This window comes from Apteryx mantelli, chromosome 6 (genome assembly GCF_036417845.1).
Source record: "Apteryx mantelli isolate bAptMan1 chromosome 6, bAptMan1.hap1, whole genome shotgun sequence".
Classification (NCBI taxonomy): Eukaryota; Metazoa; Chordata; class Aves; order Apterygiformes; family Apterygidae; genus Apteryx; species Apteryx mantelli.
Window position 1 is genome coordinate 23,792,742 of NC_089983.1, and position 25,473 is coordinate 23,818,214.

The following is a 25,473-nucleotide window of genomic DNA, read 5'->3' on the forward strand; positions in this document are numbered from 1 at the left end:
TTATTGAGAGGCATATTTGTGCTGGGCAAATTAGTAGAAACTTCGATAAAGACTAGTATGAGGGTACACCAACTTAACTGTAAACTCTCTGGAAATAGTCAACATAGTTTCTTTTTAAAGGAAAATCCTGCTCTGCAAACATGTCAGAGGTCTTTGATGGGGTCAACAAGCACATGGATAGGGGTGTCTTGATTGACACATTTTGAATTTCCAAAAGGCTTTTTCACAAAGTCTCTTGGTAAAGTTTTTTTAAAGAAAAAATGCTCCAGAGATAAGAAGTCAAGAGAGTAAGCAGACCAGGAAATGTCAGCTCTTGCAAAGGGGACATTCTGCAAGAATCCGTGTTGGGACTTGTGCTATTCAACACATTCATAAACAATCTGGAAAGGGAGTGAACAGTGAGTTGAGAAAGTTTGCTGATGGTCTGAAGTCCTCCAAGGTAGTGAGGACAAAGAAAGACCAAAAAATTGCAAAGGACCTTAATGAGACTGAGAGGCTGAACAATAAATGGCAGGTGAAATTCCATCTAGATAAATGTAAAGTGGTGCATGTGGAGGGAAAACAATCGTAACTTCACGTATAAAATAATGAGCTATGAATGGCTGTTAACACTTAAGAGTGAGGTCTTGGGGTTATGATAGGTGATTCCAGGAAAACATCAGCTCAGAGTTCAGTACTGATCCACCTTGAATAGTGTTTGGTTCCTGTCCATTTCTTCAAAATATTTAATTGAATTGTTAAAATGTGATAGAATTGAGAAGGAATTTGCATTTGAAGTGGCTGTTCAGCTTCTGTTATTATTTTATTTTATAGAACTGTTTTTTAAAAACTGGTACTCCCCACTGGGCAAAGCATGCTGCGTCATTTCCTAATATACACCTCAACAAATTGCTCTCTCCCTCTTTCCTACTCCCTTCCTCCCTGCAATGAAGAGGATAATTTTGTGTAGTTATCTGAGATCAGTTTACCCTGCAGCATTAATCTTCTAACAGAGAGATACTATTTTACTTTTCCAGCATGCTGTAATCCACCCCGGTTTCTGATATATTTAAAACCTATTAATTGTTAATGTTGCACTTCTTGAATTCTAATCATGACCAGCCTAGGTTCGGGGCTCCGGTTTGGGAAGGATCATTAGCCGTTCCCCTGGGGATGGTGAGCGGTGCTCTCGGGAGGCAGCCTGGGCTTGGTGTTCCCGCGAGTTTGTCCTCGTGCTGCTGCTCTGTCTGAAACGGGGCTTTCTCTGCACTGAACGCGTTGAACTGACAGTTGCCTAATGTTAGTGCTGTGGATTGTTACCTGGAATACTCGGAGGAATCACTCATCGCTTTTTCTTTTTCCCTTTTTCTTTTTGTAAACGGGACAGCAGACACTAGTGGGTATTTTTGCTATTTCTTTTCACTGATCTCACACTTTGAATGGTTGAGGTACTTTTTAGCATTACTCTTTGGTCTAGATTAGTCTAGTAATTAGTAGTTAAGTTGAAAAGCAAAATGTATCTTCTGTTCAAGAAAAAAAGTCATGCTATTCCCTAATGATACAGTAATTTTTAACAGATACTGTAAATGTGCTAATATACATTCACTGGCATCTCTATTATAAAATGAATGCTCAAAAAGCTTTTAATCTGCACGTATAATTGTGCTATATTTTTTATGCAGGATGATGCAATAAATGGTATAAGTCAGAAACAAATTGTTTTGTTATATTTTAATCTGTTCAACTTTGTTCTGACTTTGAACATAGTGTTTTAAACACTTACTATATTCTAGAAACAGAGGAAATGATACTTCAGTTTTTATTTTAGACTATATCACATTCATTGTAATAAAGCTGTAATGTCATCTGATAGTTCAGTAGTTCATTCTAGATAAGCTGTTTTTACTTTTGTAATTATTTGTGTTAATGTGACACTTTTATAGCTGTGAAATACAGTATTTAATGGCAAAAGCTGATAAAAATATCATCTCTCCAGAAAAATTGTTAGCAATGACGTTTACAAAACCAAGCATTTGATTTTGAAGGATTGTAGCAAGAAACCTATCTAACCTTAGTCCAAAAATATTGTTTATTTAATGTTAAATGTTAGGTAATAGATTATCTGAAAACCTATTCTTAGGCAGGTATTCAGTAGGCAGACACAAAACATTTTTTAAATTTATATATTTGTGCATGTGCATAAATGCAGAGAAAATCCTCATTAGTGTAGTTTTCTTTTCTCTGGAAGGATATAACCTGCAATAAGGGAAAATTACAATATTTATCCTTTGGGTTTAGAAATTCTGAAAGCACTTAATTTACTATTTTAATTTTTTAATTAATGAATCATTAACTTCAATTTTTTTCTCTTCCTTTTATAATTCATCTTAGTATCAAATGTGATCTGTACCATACAAGATTAAATAGCCAGATTTGGTTTCTTCAAATAGTGCTGTAAAGGGAAAAACATCACTGATGTCACTGCAAAACAAGCTTCAGAAAAAGACAACTTTATAGCAATTTGAACTATTTTCTCTGATTGGGAAACAAGCACTTATCTTTTATTGTAGACTACTATTTTTCCTCTCTCCTTTCCAGAATATATTTGTTATCTTAAATAAGGATGGAGAACCACGCGTGTACACATGTGCATAGGATAATTCAGATTGGAAGGGACCTCAGAGGCTATCAGGTCCAAGCTCATGCTCAAAGCAGGGTCAGCTCTGATACCAGACTGGATATTCTATTTTACGTGAATTGTGAAGATACTTTTGAATCTTTTGAGTCAGGGAATTTATTTTAGTCTCTGTTCATATTACATCATGAATGACACATTATGCTTAATTGAGGCCGCCTCTGTGCAGTAGCAGTTAAACTCTTTTTCCTTAACAGCCAGTGCAGTTCTCCAACTCCAGCAGTGCTAACAACAGAGCTCTCTGGAGTCTTGAGCTAATTCTGAATTGGTGACCAGCAGGAGTTCTGATATTTAGCAAAGGTGTAAGCAGCTTCCAGTTCCTGGAAATCTTCAGTCAAATTTAGGATTACTATATTCAGTGATTCGCTTATCTCAAAATTTTCACAGTGTCAAAGCATTTTCTGAAGCATGGTAACTTCTGCAACCTTTGCTGGTGCAAACACTCCCTGCGTGCTCTGCTAACCTGGATGTTCTCCCTGATCCCATCTCTCGCCAGCTCTGCTTTGGAAATGTTTGGGGATTGCGTCTACTTTTCCCAGCAAGTGATGGTTCTGATGAAGCCTGCAAAGAACCTCCTCTCACAAAGAGGTCTTCATGGGAGAATATTTTCCAACAAGTGCTAATATTTATCATCAAACAGAAAAACAAATAGAGATAAACAACTCTACTTTGTTAGGGACCAAAAATGGTTTTTAATAATGTGTCTCTTGAATCAGTAAGTTGTGCAGGAAAGCTTTCAGTGAGCTCTTTGCATTTTGGATGTGACACTGGGGCCCTGAGAGCGCAGAGCATATGCAGGGTTGGCGGAGGGACTGCGTAGTAGCCTGGGGGTGGCAGCAGCAATGGAGCTGCCTTTTTTTCATAGACTCTGGCATGCTACCGATTCCCTAACCTGAGTTAAATCTAATTATTATGAAGGCTGAAATATTATTTCCTCTTGTTTATCTCAAAAAAAAAAAAAAAAAAAAAAAGAAAAAGAAAAAAGAAAAGAAAGAAAAAAGAGGATAGAGAAAGCTTGCAGCAGAAAGTGTTATTTTTTAGCTTTTTCTGTAATGTATATTGCCCTGAGAAGTTATAAATTGATTATTGTTTGTTCTCCAGATGGATCCTGTGCAAAAAGCAGTCATAAACCATACATTTGGAGTGTCCATTCCCCCAAAGAAGAAACAAGTTATTTCCTGTAATGTCTGCCAGCTTCGTTTTAACTCTGATGTGAGTATTGGCTATTTCCATTTCTCTCCCCCTCTCTATTTTTTTTCTTTTTTCTTTTTTTTTTTTGTCACAGTAGGTGTGATTAATCCAAACTTCTTTTGGAGAAAAAAAAAATCTTCTGTAATTCTGCCTACATTCTGAACAGCTTGTTGTGCTGATATTTTGTCCACTCAGAAGTGGAAGTCTGTAGTGGTATCCCGCTCTTTGATTTTCTTGCATGTTCCTGGCAACTAGTGGTTTTTACATGTAAACTTAATTGATCAGCAGAGACTGCCACTACTAAGGCAAAATGACTAGCTGAGCACCTGGAGCCAACTAACACGCACCTTCTTTCTTGGGTTTGAGGACTAGGCAGTGTAATTTTTTCTCACGGTCGAGACAGCAGCTCTGTAGATACCTGCTTTTCAGTTGAACACTGGCTGAAGTGCTACCCCAACAGATCGCTGTACTTCTGGTCAGATGCAGAAAAAAGACTGCTGCGATGTCCAATGTCATGTCCATTGATGATATTCCATTTGGCAGGCTATTAACCTTCAAGAAGTACTGCAAAAGAAATCCTTTAAAATAAATGGGGGAGCAGGGGGGGCAGCAGACTTTTCCTATTTGTTCTTTTCATTTCATACCCAGTTTTCTTCTAGAAGTATGGTATCTCCCTTTTTTTCCTATTCTTTCTACATGCTTTCTGATAATAAGTCTCCAGATTTCTTAATAAAGTCACCTGTCCAGTGTTTTAGTTCCAAGTTTTAGTGGTAATAAATATAAACCTTTACTTCTAGCGGTCTCTTGAGTGTGATCAAGTGCAAGGAAGCTGTCTCCTGAGGTGTAATTCAGAAGAGTATATTCCAAAAGAGCACATTGACTGATATTTTTAAAGTAGATATCCAACTAAAAGTTGTCTGGCATAGCTGGAAAATTAAAGAAATTCAAGAAAATTATCTTTAAGAAAATTAACACATTCAACACTTTGAAAATATATATTTGTTCATGGAAAATATTCACTAATGACATGAAGCTAATAAAAACAAAAAATTCTCAGATTTCTTGAATCTCAAGTGTGAGAACAAGCACTTAACTGATGTGTGAATATTAAATATTTTGCTGTTATTTTATTCTAAGAGAAAGTTTGAAGACAGCAATTCAAGGCCACTGTACCTTCTTCGGTACCACTAGAGTGTCACAGTGTAGCCCCCATACCTACTGCTCTGTTTTTCTCTGCCTCTTTCCACTTTGAAAAAAATCTCTTGAGATGTGGTTTCCTTGCTTTGGCTTGTCTAAACTGGCAGAGATTTTAAAGTATTGCTTCCTTACCTTCAAATTGATTTCTAAATGAAAAAAACTGTTGTCCTTTGACTAGCTTATTTACTTAAACTTTCTTTGAAGTGGCAATATCTATGTAGTTAACATTTCAGAAACATTGCATAAAATTTAGCTCATCTGTCTTTCCTCCTTAAGGCTAAAAAAGTCTTTCTGCTCTGATACTTGGTCCTGACCAATGCTTTTTAATTGTTTTTGTTTTGTTTTTAATTTCTTTTTTTAATTCATAAAAACAAGGAACCAAGAAAGTTTATATATGGGCATCTATGGATCTGAACATTGCTTCTGAGTTGGACCTTATTCTGTCACAGAGGAGGCAACTTAGCCTGTTTCTGCTCTGCTCTCTCCCTTTGAGGTCAGAGTTCCTGTGATGAGTGATCCTGTCCCTAGAGGAGTAGCTTGCTCTGTCTGCACTGACATTCAGGTGGACAAATAGCACTTCAAGGCAGTCATATTGATTCACAGCTTAATGGTGCAAAACAAAGAAGAGCTGAAATATTATATTGTTTTGTGCATCTGCCAACCAAGCAGTTTTTCCTATTTAGACTTATTCACAATGTAGAACAACAAATATCATGTTCCACTTTCAACAGTGGTGTCACAGAGCATGGGAGATTATATCCTCGTTTCTTATTTTGGGATGGATATATTCATCCTGTGTTGTCTTTCTTTTTTTCTAAATTTTCTAAAAATACTCAGTTCTGGTTACTAGAAAATATATAACCATGCTTTTCTAATGGATGGTTGTAAGAGGGGATGAAGCATCATGACCATGCCACTGTTAGCATTAAAATGCAGTTCATTACTTTCTGCATCAGTTTGCTTTACCCCAGGACATTCTCAAACATCCTGCAAATTTTATTTTAGAAGATGCTGAGATTCTAGTGATGTTGTTAATACTAGAAAATACTTGTATTTATATGAAAAATTCAAAAACATTTCATAACCAGAGCATACAGGAGTATTTGGAGAAAAGTTTTCCTAGCATTTTTATTCTAAAAGTTGTCTAGTCTCTCATTGGGTTATTCAGTTTCTCCTAAGAAGCTTGTCTCCAGGTTCAGTCTTCTGACCTTAAGAGTTGAATATCAAAGTGTTGCCTTTTCTTTGACAGTGATAAATCTTATTTTATTTAGATACTCCTCTCCCCCCACATAATCTGCATTGTCATAATTTCACTGAAATAATGCTAATGCCCTTTTAACTAAGCTCTGAAGACTCTTACGTAGGTAGAGTCGTCTTACATACACACACACGCATGCACTCATGTATATGTTTATGAATACATATATACTTACACATATGCACACGTTTTGTTGTGGCAATTATTCCTTGAAAAGGTGATACATAGTTCTCTCAACTTGTTATAACATTCTTCATCCAAATGAAAACACAGATCTGGGCTTCTTACTTGTTTTTTTTCTGTTTGATCCCTTTACAGTGAGAAAAATAACTTCCTATTTAGGGTACAGAATGGTCTTTACAATCCATACTGTGCTGGATTGGGGAAAAGGCAGTCAGATATTTGTGAATAGCTTATCTGTTGAATTCTTCAGTGGATCAGTTCCACTATAGAACATCCTAAGAATTTGCTGAGACTTTTTCTGATAGTTTCTGATAGAAATTATGATAGTTTGCATTAAAACTTTGGGCGCAGAAGCATAGCACGTTGTAGTATGAGATTTGTAGTACAGCCACTTCACATTTGCAATTTCTTCCCCTTGCTCTCCAAGGCTGACATGGTCCTTATTGTTGATGGCCATTTTGTTCCTTTGAACTTCCTTTGACCTAAATTATGCAAGCAAATGAAATAAGAATGACAGAAGTAAGCTATGAAGTAATTTTTTTTTCTTTTCTTCTCCTAGCCGAATTTCAGTGCATGGTATTTGAAGCTTCTGACTTGATTCTCGTAGTGCTTTATATATTGCATGAATAACATCTAGGCAAGTGGATATTCATCTGTGAGAAGAAGAAAATTGGTTTCCTTTCCTGTAATCATCTTCTCACACTGTGGACACCCACTGGTCTGGACCAGTAGACCAAAATATTTCTGACTACTCAGTTTATAGATTTGAAACCTCCCATTGAATAAATACAGTAAATTGCAAAGTTTTCAGGTTTCTTTTCTTCTGTTAGCCTCTGCAGATTCAGTTTTGGCTACAGTGGTCTGTCATCAGAGACAGAGACAGGGGTCTGCAGCTGTCAGGAGGAGAAAGCCTGATTTCAGGAATGGAAAAATTTTTAATTGTTTTTTATTTAAAAAAAAAAACTGCTAACATGTTATTTTTCTTCTACCATATTATAATTTGAAAAGAGAGTTTCCTCACTGAATTCTTCAGGATTTCCCAGTCTTCTGTAGTTTTAAAACAATTTTTAAAAAGTACAAGAAGAAAAGATCTGTATACAAACTCTAAACTTAGATTAGTTTTAGCCTGATCTCTTTTATCTGCTTCCAAAAAAAGAAATGATGGGTTTTGACTCATACTTTTGAAACCACACTCTATGCATTGGAGATTAATCTGTGAATATACGAGGAAAATAAATATATCTCTTCAAGATAGCCTGCTTCTTATCCTGGCTCTCTTCTGTAAGTCTCAAAAGAGTCTTTAAGGAACAGCCATATGGAGTTTGTGGAGAGGGGAGAGGTTTGGGGTTGTTTTTTCCCCAGTTCTTTTCTTAAGAGGAAAATGTAACAAGATGAAATTTGTTAGCAAAGAGAATATGTATGATCTTTAAGCCAGTTCAGTAAATAAATTGTTTGGCTTGGGAAGGCAGGTTTTGGAGGCCAAAAGTGATTCCTCTCAGTAGTAGTTGTGTCATTGGCCCTCATCTGGTTTCTTCTTCACAAAAAGATTTCCAGAATTGTTTGAATTAGATTTTGTTCTTGATCGTGCATTATTCGTAATTGTGTTTCAAAAAAGCAAAGCCTAAATTGCAAAAATAGGTCCATGCAAGCTTATAGTCAGTGTTTACTGGAAGATTAAGTTCTGTTATGAAATCCATTTATATAATGGGTCCCTAATTATAAGAACATTATATAAAGAGCCTAACTGCAGTTTCTAGTACTCAGGCCCTTCAGAAGTTATGAACAATCCTGTGTACGTGCCAAGTAAGGATGGCTGAAACCAAACAAATGGTCAGTGGTGAAAAAGGTACTTATAAAATGATTGAGGTGACAGCCTAAATTATTTTAACTATTTCCACTTCTCTAGGTAAACCAAAGATCCCAATTATCTACCAATAGAATAACTGATAGCTTTTAAATTTGTAGAAGAATCAAAATGGCATGTTACACTTTCAGGTTGGTTTACTAGAAGTAGAACAAGAAACACAAATCATTTCTTCACTAAATGGATGCTGGGCCATTCATTGAACTTTAGTTGGCAGTATGTGAATTTTATGCACATTTGCTTTAGATTTTAATAAATCATCAATGTTAGCCATCTTCAAAATGTGAATACAGGGAAGGGTGAATGTATGCCTGAGAGAGAAATCAAAAAAAAGCTAAAAAGCTTTTCTGACATGGTACAGAAAGAAAGTTTCTTAATGAACAGAATTCAGACTCTCAGAAAACTTTTTAAATCCCTGAAAATCTACAGTAGCAGTGGTCTGCTATTCCATGTATACATGCTATATAAGTGAAAACATTATATTATTTTGCATTTGGTCTTCCTTGGTTGCTTGTTATTTATACTTATACTTTTTTTTTTTGCATATGTACACAAAGAAAATCTGAATGAACATTTGTAATGGTATGAAGAGACTAAGATGATGTAGGTTGTGAAGAAGGTTTTGAAAACTAGAATTAAAATATAGTTGATCCTTTTCTGGAATACTACAGTTTGGTACATGTAAGTAATTTAAGGAAGGTTCTATACATTACAATTGGGTGTCAGTGTGACCCACTGTCAGTGTCCCCTTTGTCCTTTTTTCCATCCTCTCTGCAATACATCATTGTTAGAAGGCAAAGGCTACACATTTTAATTATGCAACATTTATGCAAATGTACAAGTGCTCATCATGAACATTTCCCAAATGAACCTTTAGAAATTAGTGCTATTAACTTTGCCAGTGGGCAGACAATTCAGTTAAGGAACATCATGTCTTTCTCATTTGAAGAGGATCAAATTTACATATATGTGTTTGTGTTTGCATACATTCAGGCACTCAGTATTCTTCCTTCATAGAACATAATAAGTTGTTTGCAAATATAGTTGTAGGGAGATGCCCAAGTATTTGGCATAAGGCATCAAGGTGGTACCTGAAATTATTTTGTTAAAACCAGGCAGTTAAAGCTGTATTTCAGCACTCTTAAGTCCATCATGTGGCACAGTGGGCCTACTATGGTCTCTGATAGCCCAATTTTACACTAATACCTTTCCATGAAAATCTGCAAATGTAAAACAAGAGCTGTGCAACAGCACATCAAATCTTCTCTGTATATTTAATGAAATAGATGCTGAAACATTCAAAGAAATGTTTTGAGCTGCTTTAGCTGGGGACTGTGGCTATGCCCAGCTAATACTTATTTTTGGTTTGGTTTGAATTTTCATAACAGTGAAAATAAGTAGACCAAAATGGAATGAAACATAGTCTTTTACCAAAATCAAATATTTTGCTTTGAATGATGTTAAAAAAAACAAAAAAAAAGCTGATATGCAAATAAAGACCTGTATTTTGGGAGGAGATAGACATTCTTTTCACACTGTTGAAGGGGCAGCATTGGAAGTGTCACACTTTCATGACTCTGGATATGGGACTTTTTTTTGTAGAAGACAAGCCTTAAACACTGCCTGTTCTAAAATAAAAATTTTAAACAAGGCTTTCTGGTTCCCAAGAAAACACAGTTTGGGGATATCCTAGAGGAGCTCTTTCTCCTTATTGTTCCTGCTGGAGCCATTCTATATTGTTTATAAGTAATAAAATGCTCCCCAAAGAAGGGGCTGAAACCTTCCCTTTGTGCAGTTAGACATTCACCATCATACTCTGACTTGCCCTTTCAAAAATTCATTACTAGCCATTTGGTCAGTTTGGAAGCTGTATTTTTCTGTTAATAAATCCTGCCATAAGCAGTTCAAACAACCCTTCCAAGCTCTTTCAAATCTAGAGTAAACTCCAGAAGTTTCAGAGAAAACTTCAGGAGTACAAGATGATTAAAAGCCTTGAGAAACAGAAGGATGAAATACCATCCCTATGAATAATACCAAATTAAATTTGTAATAACCTGAACTTTGACACCCTTGACTTGGAATTACTTATCTGTAGTATTAATATTGATGTAACATCAGCAATAACTGAGGTTGTTTCAACAATATTTATCACATAACCTAATTAAGATGCTCTAGCTGATACTTAGGGTGGGCTTAGGTGCCTAAACATGTCTCCTACCTGGGGTACCTGGAACATCCACACTGGGCTGGTAGATCTGACAGAGGACATGCAGCTGGAGGTCAGCCAGCACATCTAAGGACATCGCAAATTGTACAGGATGCATGTTTCTGGACACTTGAATCCCAATTGAGTCTAAAGGGAACTGATTAACTTTGCTTTTTACTTTCCTTTTCTTTTTTTAAAGTGGGGAGGGGAAAGGGTTCAGTGAGAAGAGAGAAGCATTAAAAAAGCCAGAAGAAAGATAACTTACCCCAAGATTATGATCTGAGAAAACTGGAAGGTTAGTAGAGCTCTCAATGGTTCAAGGAAAGTGAATGAAGAAAAAAGTTAAGAGGGAATAGAGAGAAGATAGCTTCTTCCTAAGCTGATTTCTCATGACAGTAGATAGCCAAAGTCAGCTGGTGATGGGTTAAGTAGGAAAACAACTTAGGAGGGGCAGCTTTATGAGGATTAGTAGCTGACGAGATTCATTAGTCAGAATAGATGCTCAACTGAGATACTAATTTCATCCTGTGTAAACTTTATTCTGTTATGCAGATGGACATGCTTCGAAAAACTAATTAAAACAAAAAGCCTACCATCAGTGGATAGTTGCATTTGGATTTCCTCCAGTATATTAGAATAAACATACATATTTTCATCTTTGCATCAAAATATATGTTAACACTCTTTTTATCTTTTAATTTCTACATGATGGTGAAACAGTATGTATTTCAATGCAGTAATGTCTAGTGTGTCAGTAAAGTTCAAGCTATGGTCTTGTGTTATAATACAGCTAAGAGAAATTTAGAAATATCTCAGTTATATTCACTACCATCAGAGAACATCGAGCAGAAGAGGAAGAATCCATGTGGAACAAATTGTTATAGTGAGTCAGATCTTACACTCCAGTAAAGGCCAGCAGAGCAAGGGGCACAACTCTATTCCAAAAAGAGGAAGCAAGACATTCTGAGAAAGATCGAGCTTAGCCTTTTTAAAATATTTTTTTCTTCCAAGAATTCTGGGAGTCCTTCCAAACCCATGGTATATCTGTATGGACTACAGATAAGCTTTGCTAAATAAGCTTTCGTATTAACTATATAGGCCAGGTTTGTTGTTACTATTTATGTTACAGACATTCTTGCAAAAACAAAAAGCAGCTTGAGTGAGTTTGCTGACTTTTTATGATACCCACAATTTTATGATACCCACAAGAGGGTCCAGTAGCAACAGGGCAAGGGAAAAATGGCTTATTCTGTATCCCACATAGATTCCTTTTCTGCCTGCTCTTGGCTCAATCTTCTTCTTCCTTCTGGCCAGCAGACAAATCTACAGCTTCTCCTGCAGCTGCCATGTGGCAGCAAGTCCCTCTAGCAGCTGTGGAGCTTTGGCCAGATTGTCCCTGAGTTGTCTATTGTATTCTCTTATAGTATCTGACACTGTAGCTTGCAACCATAAGAGGAAGGTAAGTCATAGTTGCAGGGACACCTCTTTGGTTTCTGAAAAATTGCTTTTTCTCCATCTATGAATCATTGTCTTATGTTTAAGTAACTTCTCTCTGTTCTTCTCTCTCACTATTTGTATTGATGCTCACAAAATTTTTGGAGCATTATACAATAATGTCAGTGCTAATCCTTTCACTTTCCTAGTCTCCAGGCCTTTGTGTACTCCATGCTTGATTACAAATATATTATGTCAGCAGTCAACTTTTTTTTTTTTTTTTTTTTTTTTGGAAAACTAAATTTTTTCATCTGTTGATCAGATCTAAAAGAAAACCGTGCTATGTGTATGCCTCCTCCTTCTCTCACTGCACACTTTCTGTTCATCGGATAAAGCCTGGTAGGTACCACCTTATTGATTGGAAAGGATGTTATTTGATTAAAATACACTTGTGTTTGTGTAGTGTGCTGCAGTCTGTGAGTGATGACGGTAGGTCAATACAGCTTTTCAGGATCACCCATGAATACTCAGAAATCAAGAAAAAAAAATCATAAAGTCAGTTCAGAAAAAGCAGCTGTTGTAACAGTTGGGCATTAAGAGATGCTGAAGGTCACCTTATTATTGAATACGTTTAAAGCTAATAAAAAAGATGGCATGATGGCAATCATGTTTTAAAAAAGCCAAAGGCAAATTTTTAAAGTTTAGGTAAGTGTTACTAAATGTTAGCTCTGCAAATTTGAATGAATTACTCATGCTGTCAAAAAGATAACACACAAAATGATCAACAGCTTCAAATAAAAATTTACAGAACTGTCATAGTCTTTTGTCAAATGTTTTACATTTTCCCTATAAACAAGACTGTTTATATTGATTCTTTGGGTTTGGAGGGTAGTGAAGCAGCTAGGAGGTAATTAAAAGCATAAATTTCAGAAACTTGTGAAGGTAATTCAGTTTTGTAGACAGAACTGACAAAATGATGAAAATTTTTAGCTTCAACATGACAGAAATATTGCACGATTATAGGGTGCATGTTATAATGTGCTGAAAGTTCTGCTCAAATAACAGCTATTTAACAAAGCTTTTAACTAAGTTTGGTTAGAGAGTTGATTTCTTATTACTTGGCTGATTTGCACAGATTTTCTGTTCTTTCCATGTCCTCTTGAGTAGTAATATACCTCACTATTTGGAGAAATTAGATTTTAGAAATCTCTTGAGAACAGAATTTAAAAAATAGCGGATAGCTTTTGTACAACAAAAATATGAACACTGCAGTTTTGCAGATTTCTTCAATTAAATCTATGCTTAATATCAAACTACAGATAAAAACTGAAAATTTTCAGCCCCATTTCCTAATTATCACATTATGTAATTTCCACTAAAGTTATATAATTCTAGTCTGATTTGGGGTTTGTTTTGTTTTTTTGATTTTCGTACTCCTCACATAAATATGCATGCTATTCTAACATGATACTAACAGGTAAGCTAGATAATCAAATATTTCTTAAACATTTCTTAAACATCTTACTATTTTAAGAAAGGGAGCTTGATAATTTAGGACTTGTAAATTATAGTTTATTCTGGAATTAAATGCGTCTCTGGTGCTCCAGTCTTGCAAAGATAGAAGCCTGCCTTAGTGAGACCACTGCCATTGCAGCCCTGACAGAAGGTTTCTTGCAGAGACGCTGCCCATGCTTTACTACACCACTTCTCCTAACTGCCTAATCTAACACAATTATGGTTAGCCTAGCTACTTCCACAGCCTTATGTAAATGGAGTGAATTTTTCATACTTGAGACTATATAGTTATGTTGGTGGTTTTCTATACTAGATACAGGCATATATCCATCCTTAACTTTATACATGTGTCCAGTCCCAATGACTTCAGCTGAAAAATGTCCATAAATATCTTTGGATTCAAGATCTAGAAACCTTGACTGCAGCACTAAATGTGGTATAGATACTTAATTATATCACTATCTAATGGCATAGTATGCCTGATACCTGGAAGCTATGCACAATGTAATAATGTACATTAGTATAATATGAATTTTGGGGTTTTATGGAGTATAATTCATGCTGTGAGGCTTCCTGTAATCTCTGCTTCTGCCAGTTTAACGTAGGATAATAAACCTGGTACTTGTCAGTGCTAATGAGGTGTATGTATATAGTGGATGGTTTTGTGACAATGTTCTGTGGACAAATGTATTTATCTTTTAACTTTTTTTTTTTTTTTTTGGAATGCTAGGAAAGAAGGTTTTCCCACTTTTTGTGGGAATTGTCCATTTTAGTTGCAATTACGGAATCTAAATTCTCTTTAGTTTTTCCATGAACTTGGGTAAGTCACTCAGGGTTGGCTTTCAGAGGTTCTTAGAATCCCTGTTCCTACTGAATTAAAGGTAAAAACTATGAATTATCAGCACTTCCAGAAGTCATGGCCATGCTTGGATTCATACTTTTAGTAAGAATGCTATTACTTATGTTTCAGCACTTCTTTAGGTCTCATTTTATAACTTTCAGACACAAATTATATTGATTTAATTAAGCTTGATTAATTCAAGCATTTGGTGATTTAGGGTTAAAAAATTGAATATTACAAGGATAAAAATACAGAGATCAAATTGCCTTTGAGAAGGCTTCCCATCCAGGGTGGAATTCCTGCTTTAAAAAAGGCGCAGTAGTAAAGGAGAAGAAATAGGAGCTAAGAACCACCATATTCAGTTGCATATTGGTCATGACACTCACCTGATATTTCAGAGTGTAAGACATGAACCCGGGCTTCCCTTGTTGGATACTTCAGAGTCTCCCTTTCTTTCTTTCTTCTTCCTACTAGCCTCCAGCTCCACATATATTTCATTTTATGTGTTAATTGTCAGACTGGATAACCTCGTAGTAGGTTCAAGCATTCAGCTTAAATGTTGGAGGTTCAAAGATCTGTTTCCTTCCAGTGAAACCTGAAAATACCCCTGACTGCACACGCATGCGCGCTTAACCAGAGACCTAAGATCTAGTCAAACCTTGCATCAAATCTGGTAGATTAATATTTCATCTCTTCAGGTTGTAATAAATTCAGTTAATTAGTCATTCACACACCAGATAGATTCTCAAACTCACTCACCTGTGAACTGTCAAAATGAATAGTGCTGATTTCAAATACACTGTCAGTCATCGCTCCTGACAAGGATAATTTTCTGTCATCCTTTGTACTGCAGTCTTTCCTGAATTTTAAAGATTTCTTAAAGGTAATACCACTATCAAAGAATCTGTATGCCTTTTATGTTTCCTGGTTATTTATATCTATGTCTATATATATCGGTACTTGTATGCATACTTATGTAGGTGTAAAGCAAGGCTACTTAGGACATTTTGAACACTATAGTATGCTGTAATATTCTCTCTTAGAAAAGCTCTTTTAGAAAGCTAGTTTACAGGTAGAAAACAAAGATTTGCATTGTTGATGTTTTATTAGATGCAGTCTAGTATGTAAGACAGCATATCATATAGCTTATGTATTGTATGTAATTTCACAGTTTCACATTCTTAAATAACTGGATAATAACAAACTTAATTGGGATTTAACAGTGATATTGAAAATTAACAATTAATTTTAGGTTTTAAATAAAAGGTACTATCAGGATCATTTGTTTGTCTTTATGGAAAATACTTCCAAGAGCAAAAACCTTATCCTTATTTACAACCAAATCCGGAATCCTTATATTTTAGAAGGCTTCATAACAAAAAAATATATAAGGCTTAGTTGCTTGGGTTTTTTTACTTCCTGCTTAAAGAGTTTGACTGGAATTAAAAATATAGATTCCTTAAAGATAAGACATGCAGATGTTTTAAGATGTAGAATTTTAAAAACCATAGTTGAAAATTGCATGCTCATTTTTGTGTCAATAATATTCTTAATTAATTGTGACCGAACTGTAAATACAGCTTTTTCAATAAACCATGATCTTCTGAAGGCTTAAACATATGTTTAGTGTCTTGCTGTATGCATCCTGTTGAACAGTACGTTCAAAATGTAGAACTGGGCACGTGCAAAAGCTTTGTTGTAGAATTTGACACAAGGCAGTAAGAAAGTATTTTTCTCAATTTATTATTTAATTCCACATTTATTGCAGCTTAAAGTTGTTCCTCTTCCTTAAACTTACTAGCTGGTATTTAATAGGTTCCTATATTTTCTAAAAAGGAGGGGATTCCATTTTAAATTGTAGAAATATGTATGTTATCAAGTTAGTAGACCACAGTCTTTTTTAGAACTGAGCAGGAATTAGATTTTCCCTTTGGGTAGGGAGTTCTTTCATATGAATTATATCTGTATCTATATATACTCAGAAAATAGTAGTTGTCCTTAACCTAGTCCATATTTCATTGAAAAATAATAGTAATAAGAAAAAAAAGTTCAATGGTGACTTTTAATATTATTTATATAAGCAATAAATGCAACTTAATTCCAATAACATTGAATTGTGGCAGTGACACCACCAAAATTCTTTCGCTGTAGAATCCTGTTTCTCCTTACAGTAAATGCAGCTCTGTACACTGAATGCAATCATGTCAGGTGGAAAAAAAATATTATGCAATTAAAATGCATCACAATGCATAAGTATAGTAAGACTCATTAAGATTGTCTTTAATTTTGACTATTCCTAATTTTAGAGCTCTCGTTCTCGCAACCTAAATATTACTGTTGCTCTTAACATTATTAATTTTCACAAAAATTGCTTTGATGGTATGGAGTTTGCATAAATGAATTGTATTTAGTTTGGTTAGTGTTAGTGATAATCAAAAAAGTACATTCAGTATCCATTTAAAATACTGTATTTCTAATATAGTTACTTTTTTATATATTGTATTTTTTTATGTTGAAATATACTTTTGTACAACATTTGACTTTTAAACCTTGTGTGTACAGGACTTTTTTGGACTGTCAGAGCAAATGGAAAGAAATGTATTGCTTCTCATCTTAACTAAAAATGAATGTTTTATCTGTAGTGACAGATCTGTAGTTATATATAGTATTTCAATTATCTGTGTAATGGAAGCTTGTTACCTGTACTGTATTGCTGTATTTGTGTAAGAAGCAAGTATTTTTCTTTCTTTAAAGGACATGGACCAAATATGTTTGCCTGTAATGTGGTGTCTGTGCAAATATCCTATAAAACTGGGCTTAACAACAATCAAGACGTTAATAGTCAAACTAATTAACACCAGTAATAATCCAAACTTTCTTTAAAATTTCAGATTGTAGCAACCATCCCTTTCCTTTTTTTTTATTCCAGAAAACACTAAAGAGCAGTGGGTTTTGTAATACAGCTACACAGAATACGGTTCTATGCTGATATTGTATTTTAGTTTCCAAAAGGCAGCTGAATAAAATAAATTGTATAGGAACAGAAATAACTTGAAACTGCTTAAGAATAGTGGATTAAATTCTGCCCTTCACTGAACTTGTGCATTTTGTTTTAAATTATTGCTTCTAATTACAAAGAAACTAGTGCACTGACAAAAATAAAATATAATATTATTTTTAAAAATGTAAGATCTGCTTTTAAATCCAACTACTGTATAGGATGCTTGGGTGAAGTATGGCAAGTAATTAGCAATTGAATATTGTGTCCCTGTTATGACAGTTTTATATACTGCACAGATTTTCTCTTTACTTCATTGTCACTGAGCTATGCCAATGAAGTTGAACCATGATAAAATTATGAAAAACATGATAATCTAAAACTATAGTTGAAGTTCATTGTATATTGTGGGTTATATGCCCAGACAAAGACAGGTCATTGATATAGACCGGTCTGCATCAGTTCTTGCAAATTCTGCACAAACGCATTGTTAATATTAAAGCAGACAAATGCATAGGGATGGTTTTAGCAACAATAAATTTAGGCCAAATGAGGTGGGAGAATCTCTTCCATGAAGCAGCAAATCAGAAAGTGATTTGAGTCCCGCAGTGGATAATAAGTAAAGTCTGAACTTTTATTGCATCTGAAGGAGTTAGAAAATAGTGCTTATGTGTTTAGAAAACATTGCTTCGGGATCTCAGGGGATGCCCCTGAACTTCACGTTGAAAAGACTGTCCGTGTTGCCACTCAGGGAACAGAGATGTGTGGAAAGAGCCTAACAAAGGTTCAACAAAATCCACTCACTGCACGTTGAAGCTAGATACATTCAAAGAAATAAATGGTATGTACTTAACTGATGAAGTGAACCACTGAAGCAGTTTACCAAAGGTGAATTTTCCATCCCTAGCTACTTTAAAATCAAGATTGGACAATGTTTTCCTCTAAGGAATATGAGTTAGTGTCAAACAGTTTTGGAAAAGGTTGGTGTTTTCAGAAGCCACACTTGGATTATCACAGCTGTACCTTTTGGCTTTATACTGTGCAATTACAAATTTGGTAATATAAAGATTATAATTATTATGTCATTGAAATCAGAAGGGAGGCCATTCACCACATTTCCTTGAGGCTTTGCTTGTATTTATGGAGATCTTAATTTTAATTCTGCCTGGGCTTGTTTGTTCTCAACAGGTCTCATGTACACTATGTGAGGATTGAAGGAAGGGAATCAAAGACTGTAGTAGGTTATTACTGATATTGCAGGCATTATTATTGCAAATATCAGCAGAAAGGCTTATTATCAATGATCTGACTTACTAAGCCTTTCTCTTGGGTGCACCTATGTCTCTTATGTTGTAGCTTCCACCTCAGGCAGCATATGATCCTATCAACAGCACATGTGCGCACGGAGCATAGTTATTGTCCAAATATTTAAAGGGTCATCATCAACTGGAGAACGTTTGAGTGGAAAATCTTGTTCATGCTATTATTTACAGTTAAAAGTATTAGAACGGACAGGGTATATAAACATCTCAATTTTTAGCTTCACATTTTTGTACATCATATTGTATGCATAGTTGATTTAATTTTGTTGATGGTCAACACTCCTTCTGGTGCTTCATGTAGCGACAGTGAAGCTGAAATGAAATGGGCAAAGCCCAGCAAGGGTGGAGAGAAACGGGGTGACAATACCTAGCTCCTTTGCCTGCCTAAGGCACACGTGTGTAACAAGGTGCAAACAGATCTGTGCTCCTCTGCCTACGTTCAGCACTCAGTAGCTCCAACCCACAAGTTGACAAGTGTGCCTTTAAGTAGTGCACATAGTAGTGGTTGTATAGTCATTTAGTTGTCTCTTTATAATCTTTTAATTGTGTTCGTATACATGTTAAATTCCAAAGGTTTTAAAATCATAAAATAGTTTAATAGCTATTGATGAGTAAAATCTTCACTGTTTTTATAATGAAGATGAAAAAAAAACCCCTCAATTTCAAAGGAATTAAAGATAAAACTGATCTAGCAGCATTTCTTAGTGAATGCTTGCTTACTGAATCTCCCACTAAAGAAAAGATGCAGCCATAACATGTCACTTACACTATTTCTTTTGAGGTAGAAAACGTTGAGTTTCCCAGGGTATGTAATCACTTACAACACTTCAGCATTTAGGAACTTCACTCCCCTGTTTTAGCTGCAGTTCTCCATTAGTTTTAATGGTGCATATAATTTTTGTGATGACTCCAGCAGGCATACTTTTGTATCTATTCACTTACCTGTTCCAGCTTGTTTGCTTGCACTCTACTGTGTGACAAAAATTGTTACTACACGTTGTCCCGAGGTGACTTTATTGTGATGCCTATTTCCACTGGCCTTAAAACAAATTTCCTCATTAAGGCAGTGCTGTTTACCACACCTAATGTCTTTAGTTGCTTTTTATAAAGCGTGTAATTTGTTTCATGCCATGCTTCATTTAATACAGTGAACTACGTAAAATAGTCCTAATCAGTTGCAGAGAGATGATGTGTTTTTGCATGAACATAGCAAAAATTTCCTTGTGCTGATGTTTTTATATGCCAGGTGCCAAGATGTATTCATCTTGTTACCTGAAGCATGCTTTCTCTGAGCCTTTTATTTTGAATTAAACTACACTATTAACTTGTTAGTTAATATGTAACCTTCAATAGAGGCACCTAGTAGTGTATCTCAAATCATTAGAACAGTGACGTTCATAATACTAGTAATGCAAAGCTACTGCTAAATAGTATAATGTACAATGTTACAAAAGTAGATTGTGTTTTATATAAAACTGTTCTTTGTTCATTTTTGATAAATTTTTAGGAAGTCAGGAAAAATACTGAAAACTCAATAGCTGAAATTTCCAAACTTTGGAGTTTGGACTGAGCATGTAGTTTCATAGCTTTGCACCTAAAGAAGTGGCCTGATTTGTTAAGGTAGCTGATCATGTAAAATCAAGAAGAATAATGGAGACTTGAAGTCACTGAAAAACAGGCATTTATTTACTTGTCTAGCTTTATATGCAACTTTGAAAACCCTGACCTAGTTTCTATGGATAGTTTTACAACAGAAGTGAAGTAAATGTTACATCTTAATATGTATTTCTACTGTTATGTTTGAGCAGACCGAGAAGAATACATTATATATAAAGCATTTTAGCAAAGAAGCTGGTAATAAAAATAAGGTCCTCCATTTCCTGTCCTTCTGGTTCCAATTTTCTTAGTCTTTGGAAAAAACTGTGCCAGGCAATTTATAAAACAATCAACACCAATTAATAATTTTTTTCTTGTGTTTCACTTGGGTCTATTGAAGTTTATAGATATCATGTTTCTTTTTTTTTTATCCCTTCCTCCTTGATCTAATAGTGAAGTCATAATGTCATTAATGGCTGTTTCAATTGCTGTTAGTGTGATGATGAAAATACTTTATGACTTTTGTACTAGGTCAAACAGAAGGGAAGAGAATGGGTTGTTTGTTCATGTTACAGCGTGGTACATTTTTCTAACTATAAGCAATAAAGAGTAGGGAACAGTACGTGAAAACTGAATAGTATCTTTTGCAATTGGATGTGTTTACATATATATTGTATAACGTTTAAATCTTTAAGCAGCTTGGAAGCAAAGAATTATATTGGAACTGACAGAACTTTATTTAATCTTGAAGCTTCTTGTTCCAAGTTACCAAAAACATGTACTGTTCATTAAAATCCTACCCTTTGAATATATAAGAATTTATATCTAGAAGAATTGTTAGTGTTAAGCTACTAAAATTTTCTAGGTGGAATAATATGGTGCCTACTATTGAAAGTGTTGCTTTTGTGCCTTATCCATTGTGTTATATATAAGTACAAAACAAAGTGAGCCTGATTTGTTCTCCTTTGTAGAGCCAGGCCGAGGCCCACTACAAAGGAAGTAAACATGCCAAGAAGGTCAAAGCACTAGAGGCAACGAAAAATAAACCAAAAGTTGGTTCTTCCAAGGACAGCGCAAAGGCTAACACAACCTGCTCCATCACGCCAGTCACAGCCAACCTCTCTGACAAATCAGGTCAATGAAATTTTTTTGTTCTATACATCCTTTATTTTCTCCTTTTTTGATTGTATGAGAAAATCTGATTGCATGATACTGATCCATGACTTGTATTTTCTAAACTGTTTACTATGCTTTCTTATACAGAACTATTGTTTTTGGTATTATCAAAGCATTTTTCACATCTTTGAAACATCTGGTAAACCTGAATGCTAAAGTAGCTTTTTTTCAAATAGTTAAGACCCTCTTGTGAAGTTTAGTTTTATAAACTATGGATGTTGTTCATCCGACAACAATGAGGAATGGATGGGGCTGGGGCAGGGGGCAAGTCTGTGGTGTATATATTTAGGCGACTTTGAAATCTGAGGCACAAGAAATCTCTCTAAAAAATGTTTCCTTTCTGAATAATATTGTTCAAACATGCATGTACACCCACAGAATATTGTTAAGTGAAGCCTCCAGGCATGGATATTTCCTGACTTCCTCAGCCTCACTGATGCTTGAACAGCGCTTTTTTATTTTTATTTTTTCCCCTCCATGTTAGTAATCTGAGGAAGATCATTAACAGTAATTGCAGGAGAGTTGTTTGAGTCTTTCTGTTCTGTCAGCGTTGTGTTACTGAATGAAACAAGAGAATTTCCTGACCTTCCTGGCAGTCTAAAGTATTGTTCTTGTCATCCAGCAGAAAGCACCTCCTGTGGGTTTCCCAACTGCTGGTCTAATAGACTGCTGCTGATACATTTGCTTCTGCCTTGGTAGCCATTTACTAGCCTCTTTTACTATCCAGAGCTGAGCTTGACTCAAATGCCATAAGGTGAATGGCACGGGCAGTTCTCTCTCTCTCTCAAAAACAAAAACAAAACAAAACAAAACAAAAAAACCCAGAGCATTTCCAGAGTATTTGCTATTTGTATTCGTACTCTCTCCACAGCAGCAAAACAGTCTAGGTCTGGGCCCTTAGCAATGACAACAGGTTCTTAATTTTGATTTGATTCACGTAACCACTGTGTCTTTTAGGTTTGAGTGAGGTAACATGAATTCAAGTAGTATCTTCAAGTAAACGAGTGAACTTACTATAAAACAGTAGCAAACTACTGTTTGTTCTAAATAAAATAAGAATGTAAATCACTGAATGGGAAAAGATTTAAAATATTTGATAAAAATTTTACTCTCTGGAATACTGAGTTAAAGTAGCTTACTACATGTGTACAGTGTAAAAACTCTGACAAGGGCTTAGTTAAGAAGACTTCAGTTAAAACTTTAGTTTTTAACGTCTTAAGAATACATTCTGTGATAATTTAATTGTACAGTGCCTCCCCCCATGCCAAAGGCTCTGGCCCCAATAATGTAAGTTTCGGAATCTTTTATTAACTCCAGCATCATCTCCAACTCTATTTTACATAAGTCTGGAGCTATCTCATGCATTTCTTATGCCAGACTACAAGATCTGTCCCTAACATAGTTTTCTTCTTCTCTGTGCCGTATACCTAAAATCATTCACTACTGTGTTCAGTTTTTGAGAGGGAATAATACAATCTAATCCAATGACAAGGGAAATATGCTCTTGAAATTGTTATATTGTCCTGTTGACAGTAGGTCGTTATATGCCATATAACGACCTACTGTCAAAACAGGGGCAACTGATTACTTCACACAAGTTAGTCTGATTACCATCTGCATCTATTGGATTATACCATTGTAAGTGTTCCTACATGCAAAATAAATCAGAGTGGCAATTTAATTAAACACTTTCTGCCAGTAAGGAGAAACATAGAATTCTCTATGAAAGACAGGCTCCTAAAAGCCTGTTACTGCTCTACAAAAGATTGCAGGTAGGATCTGTACCACTTAGTGTGCCATGATTGTCCTAACTGGTATTTTCGGATAGGAGTATCTGTGAGGGATAGCATGATACGGTAAACTTTTTGTATGGCTGCTCTGAGACAGGGTTACAGAACAAAGCAGTGTTAACAGAGAGCTGCTCTCTAGTGTGGGACAGAGATTCCTTTCCTTCCCCTCCCCGTGGAAAGCCAAGATTTTCAGGGTGGCTTCATACAGAAATGCATGTATATGAGGGGGAACCTAGTTGCAAAGTCAGCTCTTGTTCAGCAATTTGAAAAGTCCTTTAAGCTGAAGGATGCTGTATGAATGTTAAAAAAAAAAAAAAAATCAGTCACAGTGGAATACATTCCTTTAAAAAAGGGCAGGGGTAGCAACATAACAGTTTAGAGTATTTAGGATGCATTTAAATATAGCTCTGAGAATGCAATAAAAGACTGGCATCTATGATCACAGGCTAACATAGTCTAGATGCTTACAGTGATGAGTGCTTTAGGAATGCGTTTAATAATAACTGGGCTGAAATGTCACTGTTTACTTATCAAACAAAGAGGAATTCTTTGATCACACTTCCCAGTCAAAATAAATAGTCCAAAATGAAGCAGACAAAATTGCAGTCTCACCTTCTTTGCATTTTGTTTTGATATAAAAATCAGAAGGTAAATGCAAATGTTTTAAACTACTCAAAGGAGTCAGAACCAGGTTTCAGAGTATAAAAGAAGACATTTTTCTATCTTTGATCCATTTCCCTTGTGTCAGTGAGAGCTGTTTGTGAAATGATATATGTAGGCATTTCAAGTTCAGTCCTCATTCAAGTAAGATGAGAAGGCTCTGCTACTTGGGGCTTTGTAGTTACAGATGAACCATTTGGACAATCCGACTATGAAAACTGCTTTTTTTCAGCTGGTATAGGGATATATAACATTATGACCTCAACTAGGCCAAATTTTGAACCCTGTTTCAAATCCTGGTGGTTCTTAATACTGCTTTGTTCTGTAACTGCGTCTCAGAGCAGCTAAACAAGCAGTTCATAGTGTCCCACTGATGACATGCTAGCGTATGAACATTTCTGTGCTGATTTGCTGTACGGGGCAAGGACCGCAGGAAAGGGACCTAACTGGAAAGTTGTTGTTTTCCAGCTTCTTAATCCTAGCCAGTAATTAAAACTGTATAGCTAAAACCAGCTGCAGGTTGTTCTAAAGAACGCGTCAGCATGGTAGGGTGCAGTGCTGTGTCTACCACTGAATGGGCTAGCTCAGATTTTGAAAGCAGTCTGGACGCACTGATTCATGCAATAATTACCATTTTGTCACATAGACATACCATAAGTTGATCTGTTAGACTGGACTGGCAACTCCCAAGCTTTATCAGACTTAGAAAGGTTGATCTTGATGGTCTTGTCTGTCACTTTTGCTTCAGTAGGGGCTCTCTGTGAGTGCTTTGACAACACAACTGAATATTCCTTCCTTCTATTCCTAAATAGTAGAGTGTAGTGTTGAATCACATTTACTTAGGAACATTATGAGGGATTGGTTTTCTCCAGTGTGCCAATTACCAGTGCTGTTTATTCATCGACTACCAATGAGATGTAATGTCCTAAGAGAGGGCTCAGTTCATATTTCACAAGAGCACCATCAAGGCACTCCCAAGTAGTGTCATTTTTATTGCTTATTTTAAAAATCTTTCTGCCAATGCTAAAATTATAAACTTTTCCATATGCATCTCTGCAGTTCAAATATCCTAAGATAGCCAGTTCTCTTTAAAAATCCCTTTTCTTCACCTTAACGTTTATTTCCACTCATCATTTTATTTTCCACTCATTTTAAAGAAAATACTCGTCTGCATATCTGCAATAAACACCTTTTTAAGTGATAATCCTCAAGAAATACCAAGAAGGAAGGCACATGAGGCCTCCACAGCTGAACTGTACTGTATTTATTCTGAGGAATTCTAGGTTATTTGCTATATGGGTGTTGTCATAAGAACCTCAAAATATACAGTGTTTCTAGTGTATTTATTCTCTTAATACTCTTGTCCTATTGACTAAAATGTTCCCAAATCATGCAGACCTCAAAATTTCTGCTACTTAGGTTATGACAAAATTACAATATATATATTTTATCACTGAGAATAATAATTGTGAGTCAAGCCCAGAAACTGTGTTGCCATCATATGCATTCAGCTGTGGGGGAAATGGTTATTCAGGAATGAAAGCACCCTGAGTTTTGGAATACTTATA

The 25,473-nt window shown here is 35.5% G+C and overlaps 1 protein-coding gene across 3 annotated transcripts in view; it reads left to right on the forward strand.

Moving 5' to 3' along the window:
• The window catches only part of ZNF385B (zinc finger protein 385B), a 139,491-nt gene that overhangs the window by 92,585 nt on the left and 21,433 nt on the right, over nt 1-25,473 (forward strand). For all 3 annotated transcript variants that reach the window (XM_067298988.1, XM_067298987.1, XM_067298989.1), the window contains exons 3-4: nt 3,776-3,886; nt 21,251-21,413. In XM_067298988.1, coding sequence (XP_067155089.1) covers nt 3,776-3,886; nt 21,251-21,413 — 274 coding nt within the window. The remainder of the gene's footprint in view (nt 1-3,775; nt 3,887-21,250; nt 21,414-25,473) is intronic.